Source organism: Sphaeramia orbicularis, chromosome 7 (assembly GCF_902148855.1).
Source record: "Sphaeramia orbicularis chromosome 7, fSphaOr1.1, whole genome shotgun sequence".
Lineage (NCBI taxonomy): Eukaryota > Metazoa > Chordata > Actinopteri > Kurtiformes > Apogonidae > Sphaeramia > Sphaeramia orbicularis.
This window is the reverse complement of record NC_043963.1, coordinates 5,546,506-5,562,317: the sequence shown is the minus strand read 5'-3', so window position 1 is coordinate 5,562,317 and position 15,812 is coordinate 5,546,506. Positions and strand designations below refer to the sequence as shown.

The following is a 15,812-nucleotide window of genomic DNA, read 5'->3' as shown; positions in this document are numbered from 1 at the left end:
GAGCCAATGGTAGCCCAGAGAAGGAGTCTATGGAAACCCGGAGGAGGAGTCTATGGTAGCCTGGAGGCACAAGAGAGATGGAATACGATTTGACGATGACCCTTTTTTAAATATTGTCCTAATTAAATAATCCAATTTCCGTTTAAAATCGATTAATGGTGCAGCCTGATTTGACATCCCCGATTTAAACAATTAATCAGTTAAAGCTGTGATATTTAGTGACACCTAGTGGTGAAGCTGTAGACTGCACCCTCCCTCCACACTCCTCCCTATGGGATAAGGGTTGGGGGTTACACGGCCACAAACAATACCAAAAATAGATAAATAAATGCATAAGCTCTAAATGCATTCGAGCCAGTGTTGGTTTGTTAGTTAAGAGGATTTTATCTCTAAATGACAGTTATATACTAGAATGACACCTGCTCTAAAAGTGGAAAAGGAGAAAAAGAGGTCAGGTCTGAGCAACTTTAGGAGGGGGAAATAACCATTTGTAGATATGAACAGGTTATTATGAGGTAAACACTATACATACACACACATACACATACACACATACATACACATAGATATACACATGCATAACTATGAATGGTATATTCCATTCCTACAGTTACACAATACAAAATCTTACAGTCTTGACACTGAATATGTTTTTATCCAGTTGTATGTCAGTCCTAGCTTGACTGATTTTACTTACATGACCAACAGTAAAATAAATCTTCAGATCCTTAAGTTTAAGTTATAGAATTATGTAAATACATTAACTCATAAAGACCCAGTGCTAGTTTTGTTGCAGTTCCCAAATGAGTTTTGCCTATTTTTCACTTTTCTCAAGTGATTTATCTCCATTTATTCGAATATTATGCTCAGTATTTGGAATTCTTCAGTGAAAACCACGTATTTTCCTACATTTATTTTATTACTGATTGTGACTGATGTCCATAAAAGCTCAGAGTGAAGTTAAGGAAATGGAGGAAAAAGTTATTTTTTCAGTGAAATGTCTGATTAACTGCAGTGTGTCCATCCACTGTCATTGATCCAACTCATGAGTTTTACTGGTGAATCAATGTTGTAGAAGATGACGGTGTTTCCATGGTAACTACAAAGCCTCTGAACATCCAAATGGGTCATATCTGATGACCATGAAAAGATGAATAACTGTATTTTACACCAATTATTTACATGTATTGATAAGATTAGTGGATCAACAGTTATTGGAGTTTTCATATCAGTAAATGGCATTATTCAGCGGTAGATGTTTGGGTCTTTAAGGGTTAAAATGTCCAAAGGAGGAGAATCTAAAATGAATTTTTATCACAAATGTTTAATGTTAACTGGGTCAGGAAACAGATGAAGAACTGTCAAAGGAACTAAACAAAAAGTGTCATATTTGTCTGTGAGGTGCAGCAGAAAATGGAAGTATTCAAGTATGGAAGTACTGCAGTAAAAGTACATGATTCCATTAAATGACTGAGGATCAGATGGTAACTGGATCTGCAGGTTCAGGCTTGTGTTAAAACCTCTGACACAAACAGATTTATTTCAGTTTGTTCAGATGAAACAGTTTAACACCAACTGGACTGATATTTAATGACCAAGAAAATGATAAAAACAGACTAAACACTAAAAACAGTCCTTAAATGTAACCACATATACTCCTGTATCTGTGCTGATCGTGGATCTCAGGTTTATTCTGAACTTTTAAGCCTCATTCATCACTGTTTGATACTTGGACAGTTTCACACAACCTGAAACATCAACATATTTTCATCTAGTAATGTATCCAGATCTGCCTCCATCACATCTTCAGAACGACATCTGTTTAATAGTACTGACAGTTTCAGTCTCTGGGTTTATTCTTATTGTTCCAAATGGGCTGAACTGTGATAAAAGCCTTAAATCTGCTGCTCAGTCAATAAGAAAATGACCTGAAACGTAACAATCTGCTCTCGCTGAACAGTTTTAAATGCTTTTAGATGAACTGGAAGCACAAACATATGGATGCAGATGTTCTACTTAATTAATCTAACACTAAACCTACAGTCTTTGCACACATCATTTGCCTTCTATTTCATTAAATGTTTGTGTAGATGTGTTTTTCTGCTCCATAAGTTGTCTGTATATATGTAGTTTTTATTGGTTTCTATTCTGTCTGTAACTGGGTTAATTGGTGCTGCGTAGAAGAAAACATTTTTAGCTTAAATAAGTCTTTTCTGGTTAAATAAATAAAATGAAAAATGTAAACAAAACAAAACAAAACAAAACATGAGCCTACAGTCGATCATCCTGCTGTGAAGGAAACACAATAAATAGTCTAGAATAGTAACTGAAAGAATATAAATAATAGTAAATAATCAATACATTTTACCAGAGTGATCATTTTAAAATAGTAGTTGGAGAAAAAAAAAAGCAAATTTTCATGTCATTCATTTCATTTTCATTGATTATTCTTCAAATTATGCGATAGATTTTTTTTTTTTTTTGGTAAAAGATCAAATAAAACAGCCAAATCATATTAATAATACTTAATATTATATATATTTATCTCTTGAGCTGAATGACAAATTAATTTCTGTCAGGGGTTCAATAAAACTAACTTGAAATATCATATTAAGTATAATAATAATAATAATAATAATAATAATATAAAACTGATCAAAAGCACTTTAAAAGTAATGTATTTTACCTGTAACTGTTTAAACAGTAAATAACACATGTAGAATATTAAGAATAATCATCTCTTTTTCAGTTTTATGACAAAAACTAATACAAATATTAATTTCTTACCTTTAATCCAGCGTCTCTTCGGTTCTAAATCTGATGAAAAACCATCATAACTCTCAGGTTAACGTCCTAAATCCGCTGTTTTTGTTTTTTTTTTTGTTTTTGTTTTTTTTAACTCCAGAACCGGAACCAGAACCGGAGCGGACCCTCCTCCACCCCGGGTCCCACTGAGCCCCGACCCCGCCGAGCTGCTCTCCGCTCCGGCTGCAGGAGGACCAGACAGCCGCTGTTCCCTCCGCGGGTCCGGTGGCAGAGTGCGGCCGACACACGCGTCTCCTCCTCCCGCAGAGGCACAGAGCGGAGCCCCGTCCCTCCCTCCGTCCGTCCGTGGGTCCGACCGATGGAGCCGCCGGTAACGCTACCTGTCAGCGACCTCTGCTGGTCACGTGGTGTCCTCCGTCCGCTCCAGGTGCGTCAGGTGTTGCGTGGTTGGTCCCCGCGGATCCAAACCTCCAGCTGCAGACACAGATCCCAAACAAAGTGCATTATTTACAGCAGGAAACAGATGGAGACCTTTAACAACAACAAACAGACTTTAAATCAACTTTAACACCAGAAAACTTTCATCCAGTCACAGTCTGAGGGTTTGTTTAGTGAATTTAGGACTTTTTATTATCATCAGGAGGTTTTATTTTAGTTCATTCATAAAAACAAGAATGAAAAAAAAAAAAAAAACACATAGAAAAAGAAAATCTGCTTCTACATTTTAACAGAATGCCCAGATTAGATAGAAGGATAGAACAATAGATAGAACAATAAATAGACAGAACGATAGATAGAATGATAGAACAATAGATATAGAACAACAGATAGAACAATAGAATGATAGATAGAACGATAGAATGACAGAACGATATAGAACGATAGCTATAACAATACAACAATAGAACAATAGATAGAACGATAGATAGAATGATAGATAGAACGATAGAACGATAGAGACAGCACGATAGAACAACAGATAGAACAATACAACGAAAAAACGATAGAGATAGAACGATAGAACAATAGAATGATAGATAGAACAAGTTAGAACGATAGAACAATAGATAGATAGAACGATAGAACAATAGATGGAACAATACAACAAAAGAACGATAGAGATAGAACAATAGATAGAACGATAGATAGACAGAACGAAAGAACAATAGATAGATCAATACATAGAACGATAGATGAACGATAGATAGATAGAATGATAGATAGAACAGAACGATAGATAGAACGATAGACAGAACAGTAGAACAATAGATAGAACGATAGAATGATAGATGGACGATAGAACGATAGATAGAACGACCGATAGAACGATAGATAGAACAATAGATAGAACGACAGAGAGAACGATAGATAGATAGAACGATAGAACAATAGATAGAACGATAGATAGAACTATAGATAGAACGATAGATAGATACATAGAACGATAGATGAACGATAGATAGAATGATAGATAGAACAGAACGATAGATAGAACGATAGACAGAACGATAGATAGGACGATAGAACGATAGATAGAACGATAGATAGAACAATAGATAGATAGAACGATAGACAGAACGATAGAACAATAGATAGAACGATAGAACGATAGATAGGATGATAGAACGATAGATAGAATGACAGATAGATAGAACGATAGAACGATAGATAGAACGACAGATAGAACGATAGATAGATAGAATGATAGATAGATAGAACGATAGACAGAACGAAAGAACAATAGATAGATCGATACATAGAACAATAGATGAACGATAGATAGAACGACAGATAGAACGATAGAACGATAGATAGAACGATAGAAAGAACGATAGAACGATAGATAGAACGATAGATAGAACGATAGAACGATAGATAGAACGATAGATAGAACGATAGATAGAACGATAGATAGAACGATAGAACGATAGATAGAACGATAGATAGAACGATAGATAGATAGATAGAACGATAGATAGAACGATAGATAGATAGATAGATAGATAGATAGATAGATAGATAGATAGATAGATAGATAGATAGATAGATAGATAGATAGATAGATAGATAGATAGATAGATAGATAGATAGATAGATAGATAGATAGATAGATAGATAATGTACTTCGTTCCAAACTAGGAGTTGTCAGTTTCAGATACAGTCTTAGGTAGAACTTAACATAACTCAGTGTTTTTCCACCTCAGGGTTTGGACTCCATGTGGGCTCACCTGGAATTTCTAGTAATTGATTAAAGTAAAAATAAAAACTTACTAATAAAATATAAATGTGGAGTTGACAGAGACAATCCAAATCCATAGCAGACAAACTGTAGTTGTGAAACTGCAGCACTGCGGTTCTGTTCATCTGCGGTTCTGTTCATCTGCGGTTCTGTTTATCTGTGGTTCTGTTTATCTGCGGTTCTGTTTATCTGTGGTTCTGTTCATCTGCGGTTCTGTTTATCTGTGGTTCTGTTCATCTGCGGTTCTGTTTATCTGTGGTTCTGTTCATCTGCGGTTCTGTTTATCTGCGGTTTTGTTTATCGGCGGTTCTGTTCATCTGCGGTTCTGTTTATCTGTGGTTCTGTTCATCTGTCAAATGTTCATTGTCAGTTTCAGATGCTGCAGCTCTTTCATAATTCATAGTTTCAGTTCTTGTTTGTTCAGTATTAATTGTCTTCCTTGTAAATCAAAGCTGGACTGACTGGACAGATCCTGACCAAGAAAAATCCAATTCTCTCTTTGTGCAGTAATCTACACCTGGATTTACTGCCTCTGTCCATAATAATACACATTATATAGACTAAATGTTGTTTAAAATTAACATTAATCTGCAACATAGTATAGCAAACTATTACATGATCAAAAACAAATTAATTTTAGCAAAAAAAAAAGTTTCTGTTTTGAATGTCTGGGGTTGCCAGAAATGTTTGGGGTCACGAGCCAAAAAACATTGGAAACCACTGATATAACTTAGTAATAACTTTGATCAAAAGCACTATATGAATAAAATGTTTTATTATTATAATAATAACAATAATGGATTGGATTTTATATAGTGCTTTTCTAGACACCCAAAGCACTTTACATTATTGACCCATTATTCATTTGCTCTCACATTCTCCCTCTGGTGGTGGTAAACTACATCTGTATCCACAGCTGTCCTGGGTGGGGGGGGTGGGGGGTGGGCAGACTGACAGAAGCATGGCTGCCAATCTGCGCTTACGGCCCCTCCCACCACCAAACATTCATATGCATTCATACACCAGTGTGAGTGGCACTGGAGGCAAGGAGAGTGAAGTGTCTTGCCCAAGGACACAATGGACTGACTAGGACAGAGCGGGATTTGAACCACCAACCCTTCGGTTATTGGACGACCCGCTCTATCTCCTGAGCCATGGCCGCCCAGATTATTATTTATTTATATATTATTATTTATATATTATAAACAATACTATAAAAACTAGTAAAAACAGACAATTGCATGTTAGAAGTACTAGTAGTAATACATATTAACATTAATAATAAGTGGTTCCAGGCACAACAAACCCCGCCCCTCGCACATATTGAAGCTTATTTTGGCATCGATCCAGCTAATGTCATCATGTCAATTGTCTCTTTATATGTGCCATGTTTGAAGCAAATTGAAACAAAACTGATGTTTTTATAGACATTTGAAATTTGGCCCATTATAAGTAAAAGGGAGAAGAAAAAGTTTTAAAACTTTCTTTAAAATATTGAACTTTGACCTACATCTATTCTGGGTCAATGACAATCTAGAAACCCAATTTGGTTTGAATTCAACCAATAGTTTTGCTGCTAAAGTGTTAACAAAGAAACAAATAAACAAACTGAACCAAAAACAATAGCCCTTTTCTCCCTTTCAGGGGGCGGGGTAGAAATAATAATAGAAATATTAATAATACTAATAATGAAAGAAATAGTAATAAAAGTAAGAATGATTACAGTCATTGTACTATTGATTACAGAAGGTAGAATAAGTAAATAAATAAATAATAATAAAAGTAATAACTGTAATAGTAGTTTTAAAGATATCAATAATATCAATAGTAACAATGATTCAATCAATATTTAGTTTAAGTCATTTTCCAAGTAAGAACATAAGGGAATTCTCTAATTTTGCTTCTAAACTTGTTATATTTCCAGTATTTTTCCTCCCTTAAGTGAATATTCAGGATCAAAAAATAGAACAAGAGAAAAATCTGTAAACTATTATGTGTCTTCTACAGAAATGACATCAAAACACCCAGAATACTTCAGTTACTGCAGTATTTTTAGATACACTCGGGTCCGTCAGTATTTGTGCAGTGACAGATTCACCACCTGGTTAACTGTGAATATTTCCATACAGATTTTAACCTCATCTTCACAGATGCGGTCGTTTTCACCTTCAGACGTCTAAGTTCGTGTCAGATCGTTAAGTGAGAGTTCACAGTCACACGCTGCGTTTAAGGGTCTGTGGAAAACTGGGAAATCAGAGAATACGCAGTTAGAGACACTGTGCAGTGGTTTAGAAACACAAATGTACGGTTTAAATGAAAACAATCAGTGGAATTCAGATGGATTTATATTCTAGGATTTGACCCTGAAACCAAAACAGCCACTAATTCTATCCATACATGTCGATAACTGGTGTAAAACACAGTTCTTCATCTTTTCATGGTCATCAGATATGACCCATTTGGACATTCAGAGGCTCCGTGGTTACCGTGGAAACACCGTCATCTTCTACAACATTGAGAGAAAATAAGCAAGAAAATGAACAAAAAAATTACAAAGATAAGAAGCAAAAATGAAAAAAAAAAAAAAAAAAAGCCCCAAACTGAAGGAAGTTGAAGAAAAACTCATAAACCCATGGAGCTGGATCAGTGACAGTGGATGGACACACTGGGTTTATGTTCAGTTAATGAGAGATTTAATGAAAAAGGCATTATTTTCTTCAGTTCTCTCTGTTTTGACATAATAAGATTTGAATTTACTCTGAACATCCACAGAATCAGTGAATTAAATATAAGAAAATACCTCATTATCATTGAAAATGAAAAATAAGGAGGATAATTTTATAACTGGCTACAGAAAGGTTTAATGTAAAGGGAAATTTTATTTTTAGCAGCTGATTCTGACACAAAAGTAATGAGAGAAATTCATTGATTACAACTTTTAATATTTTTATTAACAAATAATTGTCCAGTTTTTTTTACAGATTTATTTTTGTTATCTGAGAATATTTGTGAAAAATATTTTATGACGTTTTAAAGCTGTCTTTTTCTTTCTTTTTTGTCCTAAAGTGGATAAATACGTCCCTCTGTCATCGACTAAACCTGCTCAGTCTCATCATAAATGGATTCATTAATTTCATTCATTTTTATCATGTTTTTGGTCAAAATAACTTTGCTAAACTAACTGTGATTTGTTCAAAAATCCAGTCTTTAGATGCTGTACATGAACCGAACCAAAGTGATCAATGCTCCGTTTCAATGATCGATCAAACTGATTAACGAGCTGCTCAATCTGTGTAAAAATATAAATCTGTTTTAAGAAAAGATACGTCAGAACATAAACTGTGCATATTTCATGTAGAGCAAACACACTCTGCACCTCAGTCTCTGATTGGCCGACAGTACCCTCAGCTCTGACCAATCAGCTGCCGTCCCTCTGGCTTGAAGCTGATTGGTCGGTTTGTATCCGGGGGCGTTTGCTCTGCGGCTGCTCTGATTGGTCAGTGTCTCTGAAGCCATCGGAGGTTATCTGGTATTGGACGGTGGTGTCCATGTGACATGAAGATTTAAATAAGGTCGCCATTCGCTGAGACCCCGCCCACTGGAGGAGGAGCCTCAGAGTGGCGGCGTGACCCCAGCTGTCTCCGAGGGCGGGGACAAGCTGTGACTGTCCGCCCTGCTGCACCCTGGTGGTCATCTGGTTGGTCATCACCACGGCGATGTTGTGGCTGGTCGCCGTGGTGATGAGCCGCTGGAGCGAGGCCGTTGAGGAGGCGTGTCCTCTGCGAGAGCTCGTCGAAGAGGAGGCGGAACGGGAACGCCACGCTGTCAATCACCAGGAGGCGGATGTTCGGGTGCTGAGACAGGAAGTCCGGCAGCAGGTGGACCTCAGCCAGGAGCTCCACGTAGTCACGGCAACGCACCTGAAACACCAGGTCCACGTAGACCAGATCCGACCAGACCAGGACCAGACCAGGACAGGAGGGAACGGAGAACATGTGAACGATGACATTTACAGAAAAGGTGTTCTGTTTGGTGGTTTAATAAAGTTCTAATGTCCACACACATGCATTTGACTCTGGATTTAGATCCAATCTGGAAATATACATATATATATATACACACACACACACATTATATAGAATAAAATATTACACACTTTAGTATTATGTAGAGAATTATATAATAATAATAATAATAATAATAATATAGAATAAAATCTTATACACTTCAATAAAATGTATAGAATAGTACATACATACTGTACATATATACACACATACATATAAAGACAAACATACACATACATACATATACACACACATACATATAAAGTCACGCATACATACAAACATACATACATATATACACACATACACACACACATACATATATATACACACACATACATATAAAGACATGCATACATACACACACATACATACACACGTACATACATATATACACACACATACATATAAAGACATGCATACAGACACACACACATACACACACACATACATATAAAGACATGCATACATACACACACATACATACACATGTACATACATATATACACACACATACATATAAAGACATGCATACAGACACACACACATACAGACACACACACATACATACACACACACACATACATATATACACACACATACATATAAAGACATGCATACATACACACACACATACATATATACACACACATACACTCATACACACATACATACATATATACACACACATACATATAAAGACATGCATACATACACACACACATACATACACATGTACATACATATACACACACACACACACACACATATATACACACATACACTCATATATACACACATATACACTCATACACACGTACATACATATATACACACACATACATATATACACACATATACATATAAAGGCATGCACACATACACACACATACATACATATATACACATACACACATACATATATATATACACACACATATATATAAAGACAGGCATACATACACACACATACATATATACACACACACATATAAAGACATGCACACATACATACATATATACACATACACACATACATATATACATACATACATTATTTTCAAGTGGATGATCATCATACATTTAATTATTCATAAAATTCAACAAAATCGTAAAATTTTATTGTATATTTTTCCTGAATGATGGATTTCACCTCTTTATTGTTATTAATGGTTACCATGACGACCTACCAGGAACAGGTTGGACAGGATGGTTTCCACGGTGAACATCGTCATGGCGTCCCGCTGCTCGTCGTCTTCAACCAGCAGCGAGCAGTGGCGGACGGCGGCGGCGGCGAGGTCGACGAGTCTCTGGACCGTGAAGCTGCCCTCGGTGTCGATGAACAGCGCCTGACCTCCGACCCCCCCGAAGCACTCTGGGATCTGGACGTCAACCGCCAGCTGCAGACTGACCACCACACCAGATTAACTCATAGAACCCAGATGAGTTCAGAAATACAGGATCCAACACTGGTTTGACTGCAGGGCATTTGACTGGTCTGACCAAGTCAAAGGTATCACTTTTAAAAATGATTTTCAAGGCGTTTTTGGTCAAATTTTAGACGTTACAGTCACATAAATAACAGTCCAATAACAGTCTCAAAAGGCCTCATAGTTATTATACACCAGCAAGAAAATAAAATACACAAAAGAATAGACTAAAATACACAATAAACACACTAAAATTCACCAAAAACACACTAAAATACACAAAAAAGAGGCTAACATGGACAAAAAAATGCACTAAAATCCACAATTAATACACTAAAAGTCATCAAAAATACACAAAATAGACTAAAATACACAACAAACACACTAAATTCACCAAAACTACACTAAAAAACACAATGAATACACTAAAACTCACCAAAACTACACTAACATTCACAAACATTCACTAAAAATACACAAAAAAACTAGACAAACGTGGACAAAAAAATACACTAAAATGCACAAAAACACACTAAATTGAACTAAAATATATGCTATAATACATAATAAATACACTAAAATTCACAAAAAATACACAAAAATATATATTAAAACATAGTGCATTTATCAATTAAATACAGTCAAACTACTGTGATAGATATAGACAGATATAAAAATAGTGTTTAATTCACATTTCAGTTTATAAAATATTAAAACTGTTTTTACTGTTTATTGATTGTAGGTTTTTAAAGTCGATATAACAGTGACTTCAGAACTACATTAATATAAACAGCAAAATGTAAAAAATACAACAACATATGTATACATTTAGTTTTCTAATTTCATTGTTTTAGTTTATTAGTTTCCACATGTATTTTATTTATTCAGATAAACTGCGAAGGGAAAAACAGATGTTCTCTTTTTGACTGACTTTCTCTTCTCTTCTATTTTTTTTTAACTGTGTATTTATGTTTTAATACAAATTTTTTACTTTTCCTTGTTCATTCTCATCTTTCTTCATCACTGCTGTGTTGGTCTGAACATCTGGATTTTGTTTGAATAAAGTCTGTTCTGATTCTGAGGTAAACAGTGACACCAAGTGGTTTTAACTCATAAGGAGAAACTATGAAGGAAACCACATAGATCTAGAGTGAATAGAATCTTAGAACTATTCCTGTTGTCTAAAAGTTTTCCCTTGAGTTAAGAATAAATGTTAGGAATGATAATAGTTTTTACCAAAGCATCTTTACACTTAACCCTCACGTGGTGGCTTCTATTCTATTCTATTCTATTCTATTCTATTCTATTCTATTGCCACTTGCCATTTCACTGTAAAATAAACTCATCTCTGCCTGATGTTCAAACCCGGTCATAAACATATTTTTACCATGCACTTTACTGTCCATTTTACTGAACAATTCCATTTTACTTTACACATTATAGTTTATTGTTGCACTTAACTGTTTTTTTTATCCTTCTAATTTATCACATATCATGTGTTTGCTCTTGTATTCTATTTTTATTCTTACTTTCTACCTTTAGTGTCTGTCATGCTGCTGCTGCTGCACTATAATTTCCTGTTTTGGGATCAATAAAGTCTATCTGTAAAATCCTATATTTCTTAATTGAAAAACACTCATTCTTATTGGTCAGTTTCTTGATGATGTCACTCTGTCGTGTCATGTGACCTGTCTCCACAGATCAACTTTTCGTCATCTCACCACAGTTGGGTTTTTCCGATTCCCGGAACGCCGCAGACCTCTGTGGTTTTCCCGACAGGAACTCCTCCTCCCAGTGCCGCGTCCAGCTGAGACGAGAACGTCACAATGCTCTTAAGCTCCGCCTCCTTCTGAAGGAGCTCCAGAGCTGTGAAGGAGACTCCGCCCCCATCTGAGGTCACGGCCTGCAGCACCTCCAGCGCCTCCTGGTGGTTCAGACCGGTCTCTGCAGAACAGACGGATCACATTCAACTAATATTAATTTAAGTTAACAGTGAAATAAACAAAGACCTGACATGTTTGACATGTTCACTTTTAGTTTATCTCAATGATGTGAATCTAAAAATAAAACTCTCAGACTAATGTAGTGGAGTAGAAGTAAAAAAGCAAATAAATTAATTAATAATAAATCAATAATAAAGATGGTAATAAGATGGCACAGACATCAGTCAGTATGGATAATTATGATAAATGTCAAATGATTATTTCCCTCCTGTTGAAGGAACAAATCACAACAAACAAAAAAACCCCGAATAAAATACAAATATAAAACTAAAATAATAAGACAAAAACATGCCTCTAGACTCTGATTTCAATGGTATTTTGTTCATTCTGATTTAATGTTACATAGACGGAGGTCAAGATTATTGGAACACTTGTCAAATGGAAGAGGTTTCATCTGTTTCTTTTTTTTTTTTTAATTGTCCATTAAAATACTCACAAAACTTATTATTACACTCTATAAATCACTGAATAGAGGCATTATAAAGGAGATTCAGATCATTTATTAAAAAAACAAACAAACAAGCTTGGGCTATTTCACTGTCACTGAAATTAAATCATGTTTTGGTGGCAAAAAAAGGGACAATTTCTCAATTTTTCAGGTGTTCTAATAATTTGGTCATTATTGTATTTCCACAACATAATATCAACACAAAGAAAAAAAAAAAAAAAGGTCAGTCTGAAATTTTATTCAACATGAAAATGACAAAAACATTTGAAAATTGGTTTTAAATTTTACTGACTTTTTTTTTTTTTTTTTTTTTTTTTTTTAACTTTTTTGATTAATAAAATAAACCTTAAAGACTAAAAATAATCTTATGACAATACTATATCAAACAATACTGAAAATTAAAGTTATGTTTGAATCATGTCACCATATAGAAAAAAATATACAACTTTTCTGGTTTTGCTCGATCCATAATTAAGTATTTAGTTAAAGTCCACCAGTTAAAAAGTCCAGATTTAACATAAAATAACTGGTTGCATTTATGCCAAATTAAATGTTAGTGTTATTAATAAAACATTCAAACCTGTTATCATGTGTATCAGTCTGTGATGAAGCAGGACTTGTGTTAAACCATGTGTTTAAATATTTAAACCCTGACATTTTAACCACATGCCGAATTACTCTTTAGCCTTATTTCATCCACTTTAAGTCAGATTTTTTTTATATTCAACTGGAGTTTTAACGTCATAACTGAGCCTTGAATCTAAAAGCCGGTGTGTTTTAACCGGGCTCCGGTTCGGGTTCTGGTTCGGGCTCCGGGTACCTGTGCTCAGCTGATCCGGGCTGAGGTGCTTCAGGTCGGCTGTGAACTGGAACCCAGCGCCTCCCAGTCTGAGCCTCACACTGGAGCCCAGAGGTAAACTGGACACAGGTCTGAGCATCTTCACCGGAAAAAACAAAACATCAACAGTCCGCCTTCAAAACACCGCGCCGTGACACGTATCCCAACATGCCTTTCGGTTCGGGGATGCGGAAGTGAATAAACACACTTCCTGTTTGAACTTTCAATGTAAAACTGGCTCAAGTTCCGCGACTAACTGAAGGGTTAACTTCACTGAACTAAACTTTACCTTAAAGAGTCTTCTACTGTGGTTTTACAGGATGAAGAGTGTTAATGTGAACACAAACTGGATACGTAGTTGAAGCTGTAATTTATAAAATAACCACCAGGTGTCAGTTTTAACCTGAGACACAGGTGTTTGAATCAATCCATCACTTTGATTTAAATTAGATTCTGTAACAGCTATTTAGTTTTTTTTATGTTAATTTATCCTTTTATTTACTAATTTGGAATTTTTTTTGGCTAATTGTTTGTTTTTTATTTGTTTGTTTAATATTGTTGCGTAACCCTGTTTGTAGCTCTTTCAATCAGGCCAGGCATGTGCAGCTGATCAGCTGAACCAGCTGCCCTGGTGGTCAGCCAGCTGGAAAAGCCAGTCAGCTGAACACCTCAGCAGAGCCACCCACAGCTGAAGCCTAAGGCTAGGACAGCCTTCTTTCTTTTTTTTTTTTTTTCACAACCTTTGTATATTTGGAGTTTTGTTGAAACTGGGCAATACAAACACTGTATATGTGACACATCAATTGAAAATAAATTGTTGCACAATTTCCTTTTTTTTTTTTTTTTTTTTACATGCAAACAAACCCAAGAACAAGTAGACCAACCCTCTCCATTAGCTTTCTTTCTTTTAAGTTAATTTCTTTTAGTTTGGCCTGGGGGTGGCTGGTGGTCAAACTTTTTGTTTTAGAGTTAGTTGAACAAGTTTTTTTTCAGTTAGGGAGGAGGAGCAGCTTCTACGTCCCTATAGGGCAGGGGTCACCAACCTTTTCTCTTCTGTGAGCTACTTTTACATAATGAAGTTGCTGGAGGGCTACTCTAATTTAGCGACATGTATTTACATACCTAATTTTCATACATACACGTATTTTGTATAATACGTTTGTAACATTGTGTTCTTCATTTATTATTTTATTTATTTATATATCTTTGTTTTAACATTTACAATACTTAAAAAGTGTTAATATGAAACTATTATTTTACTTTTATTAAGAAAATCAAAAGTAGAAAAAAAACAGATACAAGCATTTGCTGCTGTATTCCTAAATATTTTAATACTATGTCAAATATTATGAAATGGAACAATCCTGCATATTTTTATAGAATTGTTAAAAACAATACACACCTGTATGTGCATTTTTAATACACTGAAATTGTGAAAAGGAACATTGTCACTCACACAATAAAACTGCACCTGCATGTGCTGCTGTATTTCTGAAGGATTTGACCTTTTCTAAATTCACATATGCTGAAAAAACATATCAAGTAAAAACAGAACAAGTCTGTGCACAGAAATCCACCATCACTCTGTCACTTCTGCAGTCCTCACACTGGAGTCAAACGCAGAGGCACCTGTTCAGGTCTGACTGCAGCCGTCTGAGCACATGCACACATACAACACATGTTTGTGCTGGTCCAGGATGTGACCCACTTCACTGATGCTTCTGTTGAAGCTGGTCTTGGTCAGTTTAGTGAACATGGACTGTTGTGTTTGGACTTTAGTTTTCAGCTCTTTTTCCTTCTCTTCACGGAGGCTGATTCCCACTGGAGAATCTCCAGAAAAGTTACTGTGAACTATGGAGAAATTCCACTCCACACTGCATCTTTTACCGACTGCCAGGCTCCACCCACAGATCACACACACACACAGACACACACACGCGCACACACACACACACACACGCGCACACACACACACTTTTCTTTCACAGTAGTCAAACAGAAGTCTGTGTGTCATTGTTGGT

The 15,812-nt window shown here is 35.6% G+C and overlaps 2 protein-coding genes across 3 annotated transcripts in view; both read right to left on the bottom strand.

Annotated features, from left to right (window-relative positions):
• Nucleotides 1-3,101, bottom strand: part of LOC115422143 (metabotropic glutamate receptor 6-like) — a 57,390-nt gene extending 54,289 nt beyond the window's left edge. For both annotated transcript variants that reach the window (XM_030138238.1, XM_030138240.1), the window contains exon 1: nucleotides 2,788-3,101. The gene's annotated coding sequence lies outside the window, so the exon portion shown is untranslated. The remainder of the gene's footprint in view (nucleotides 1-2,787) is intronic.
• Nucleotides 3,102-7,833: 4,732 nt separating this feature from the next.
• Nucleotides 7,834-14,009, bottom strand: LOC115422147 (DNA repair protein RAD51 homolog 3-like). Its single transcript, XM_030138247.1, is given in 5 exon segments — nucleotides 7,834-8,756; nucleotides 8,758-8,925; nucleotides 10,263-10,479; nucleotides 12,224-12,446; nucleotides 13,774-14,009. Coding segments are annotated over 5 exon segments (1,059 nt in total). The 5' UTR covers nucleotides 13,892-14,009; the 3' UTR covers nucleotides 7,834-8,423.
• Nucleotides 14,010-15,812: the final 1,803 nt, after the last annotated feature.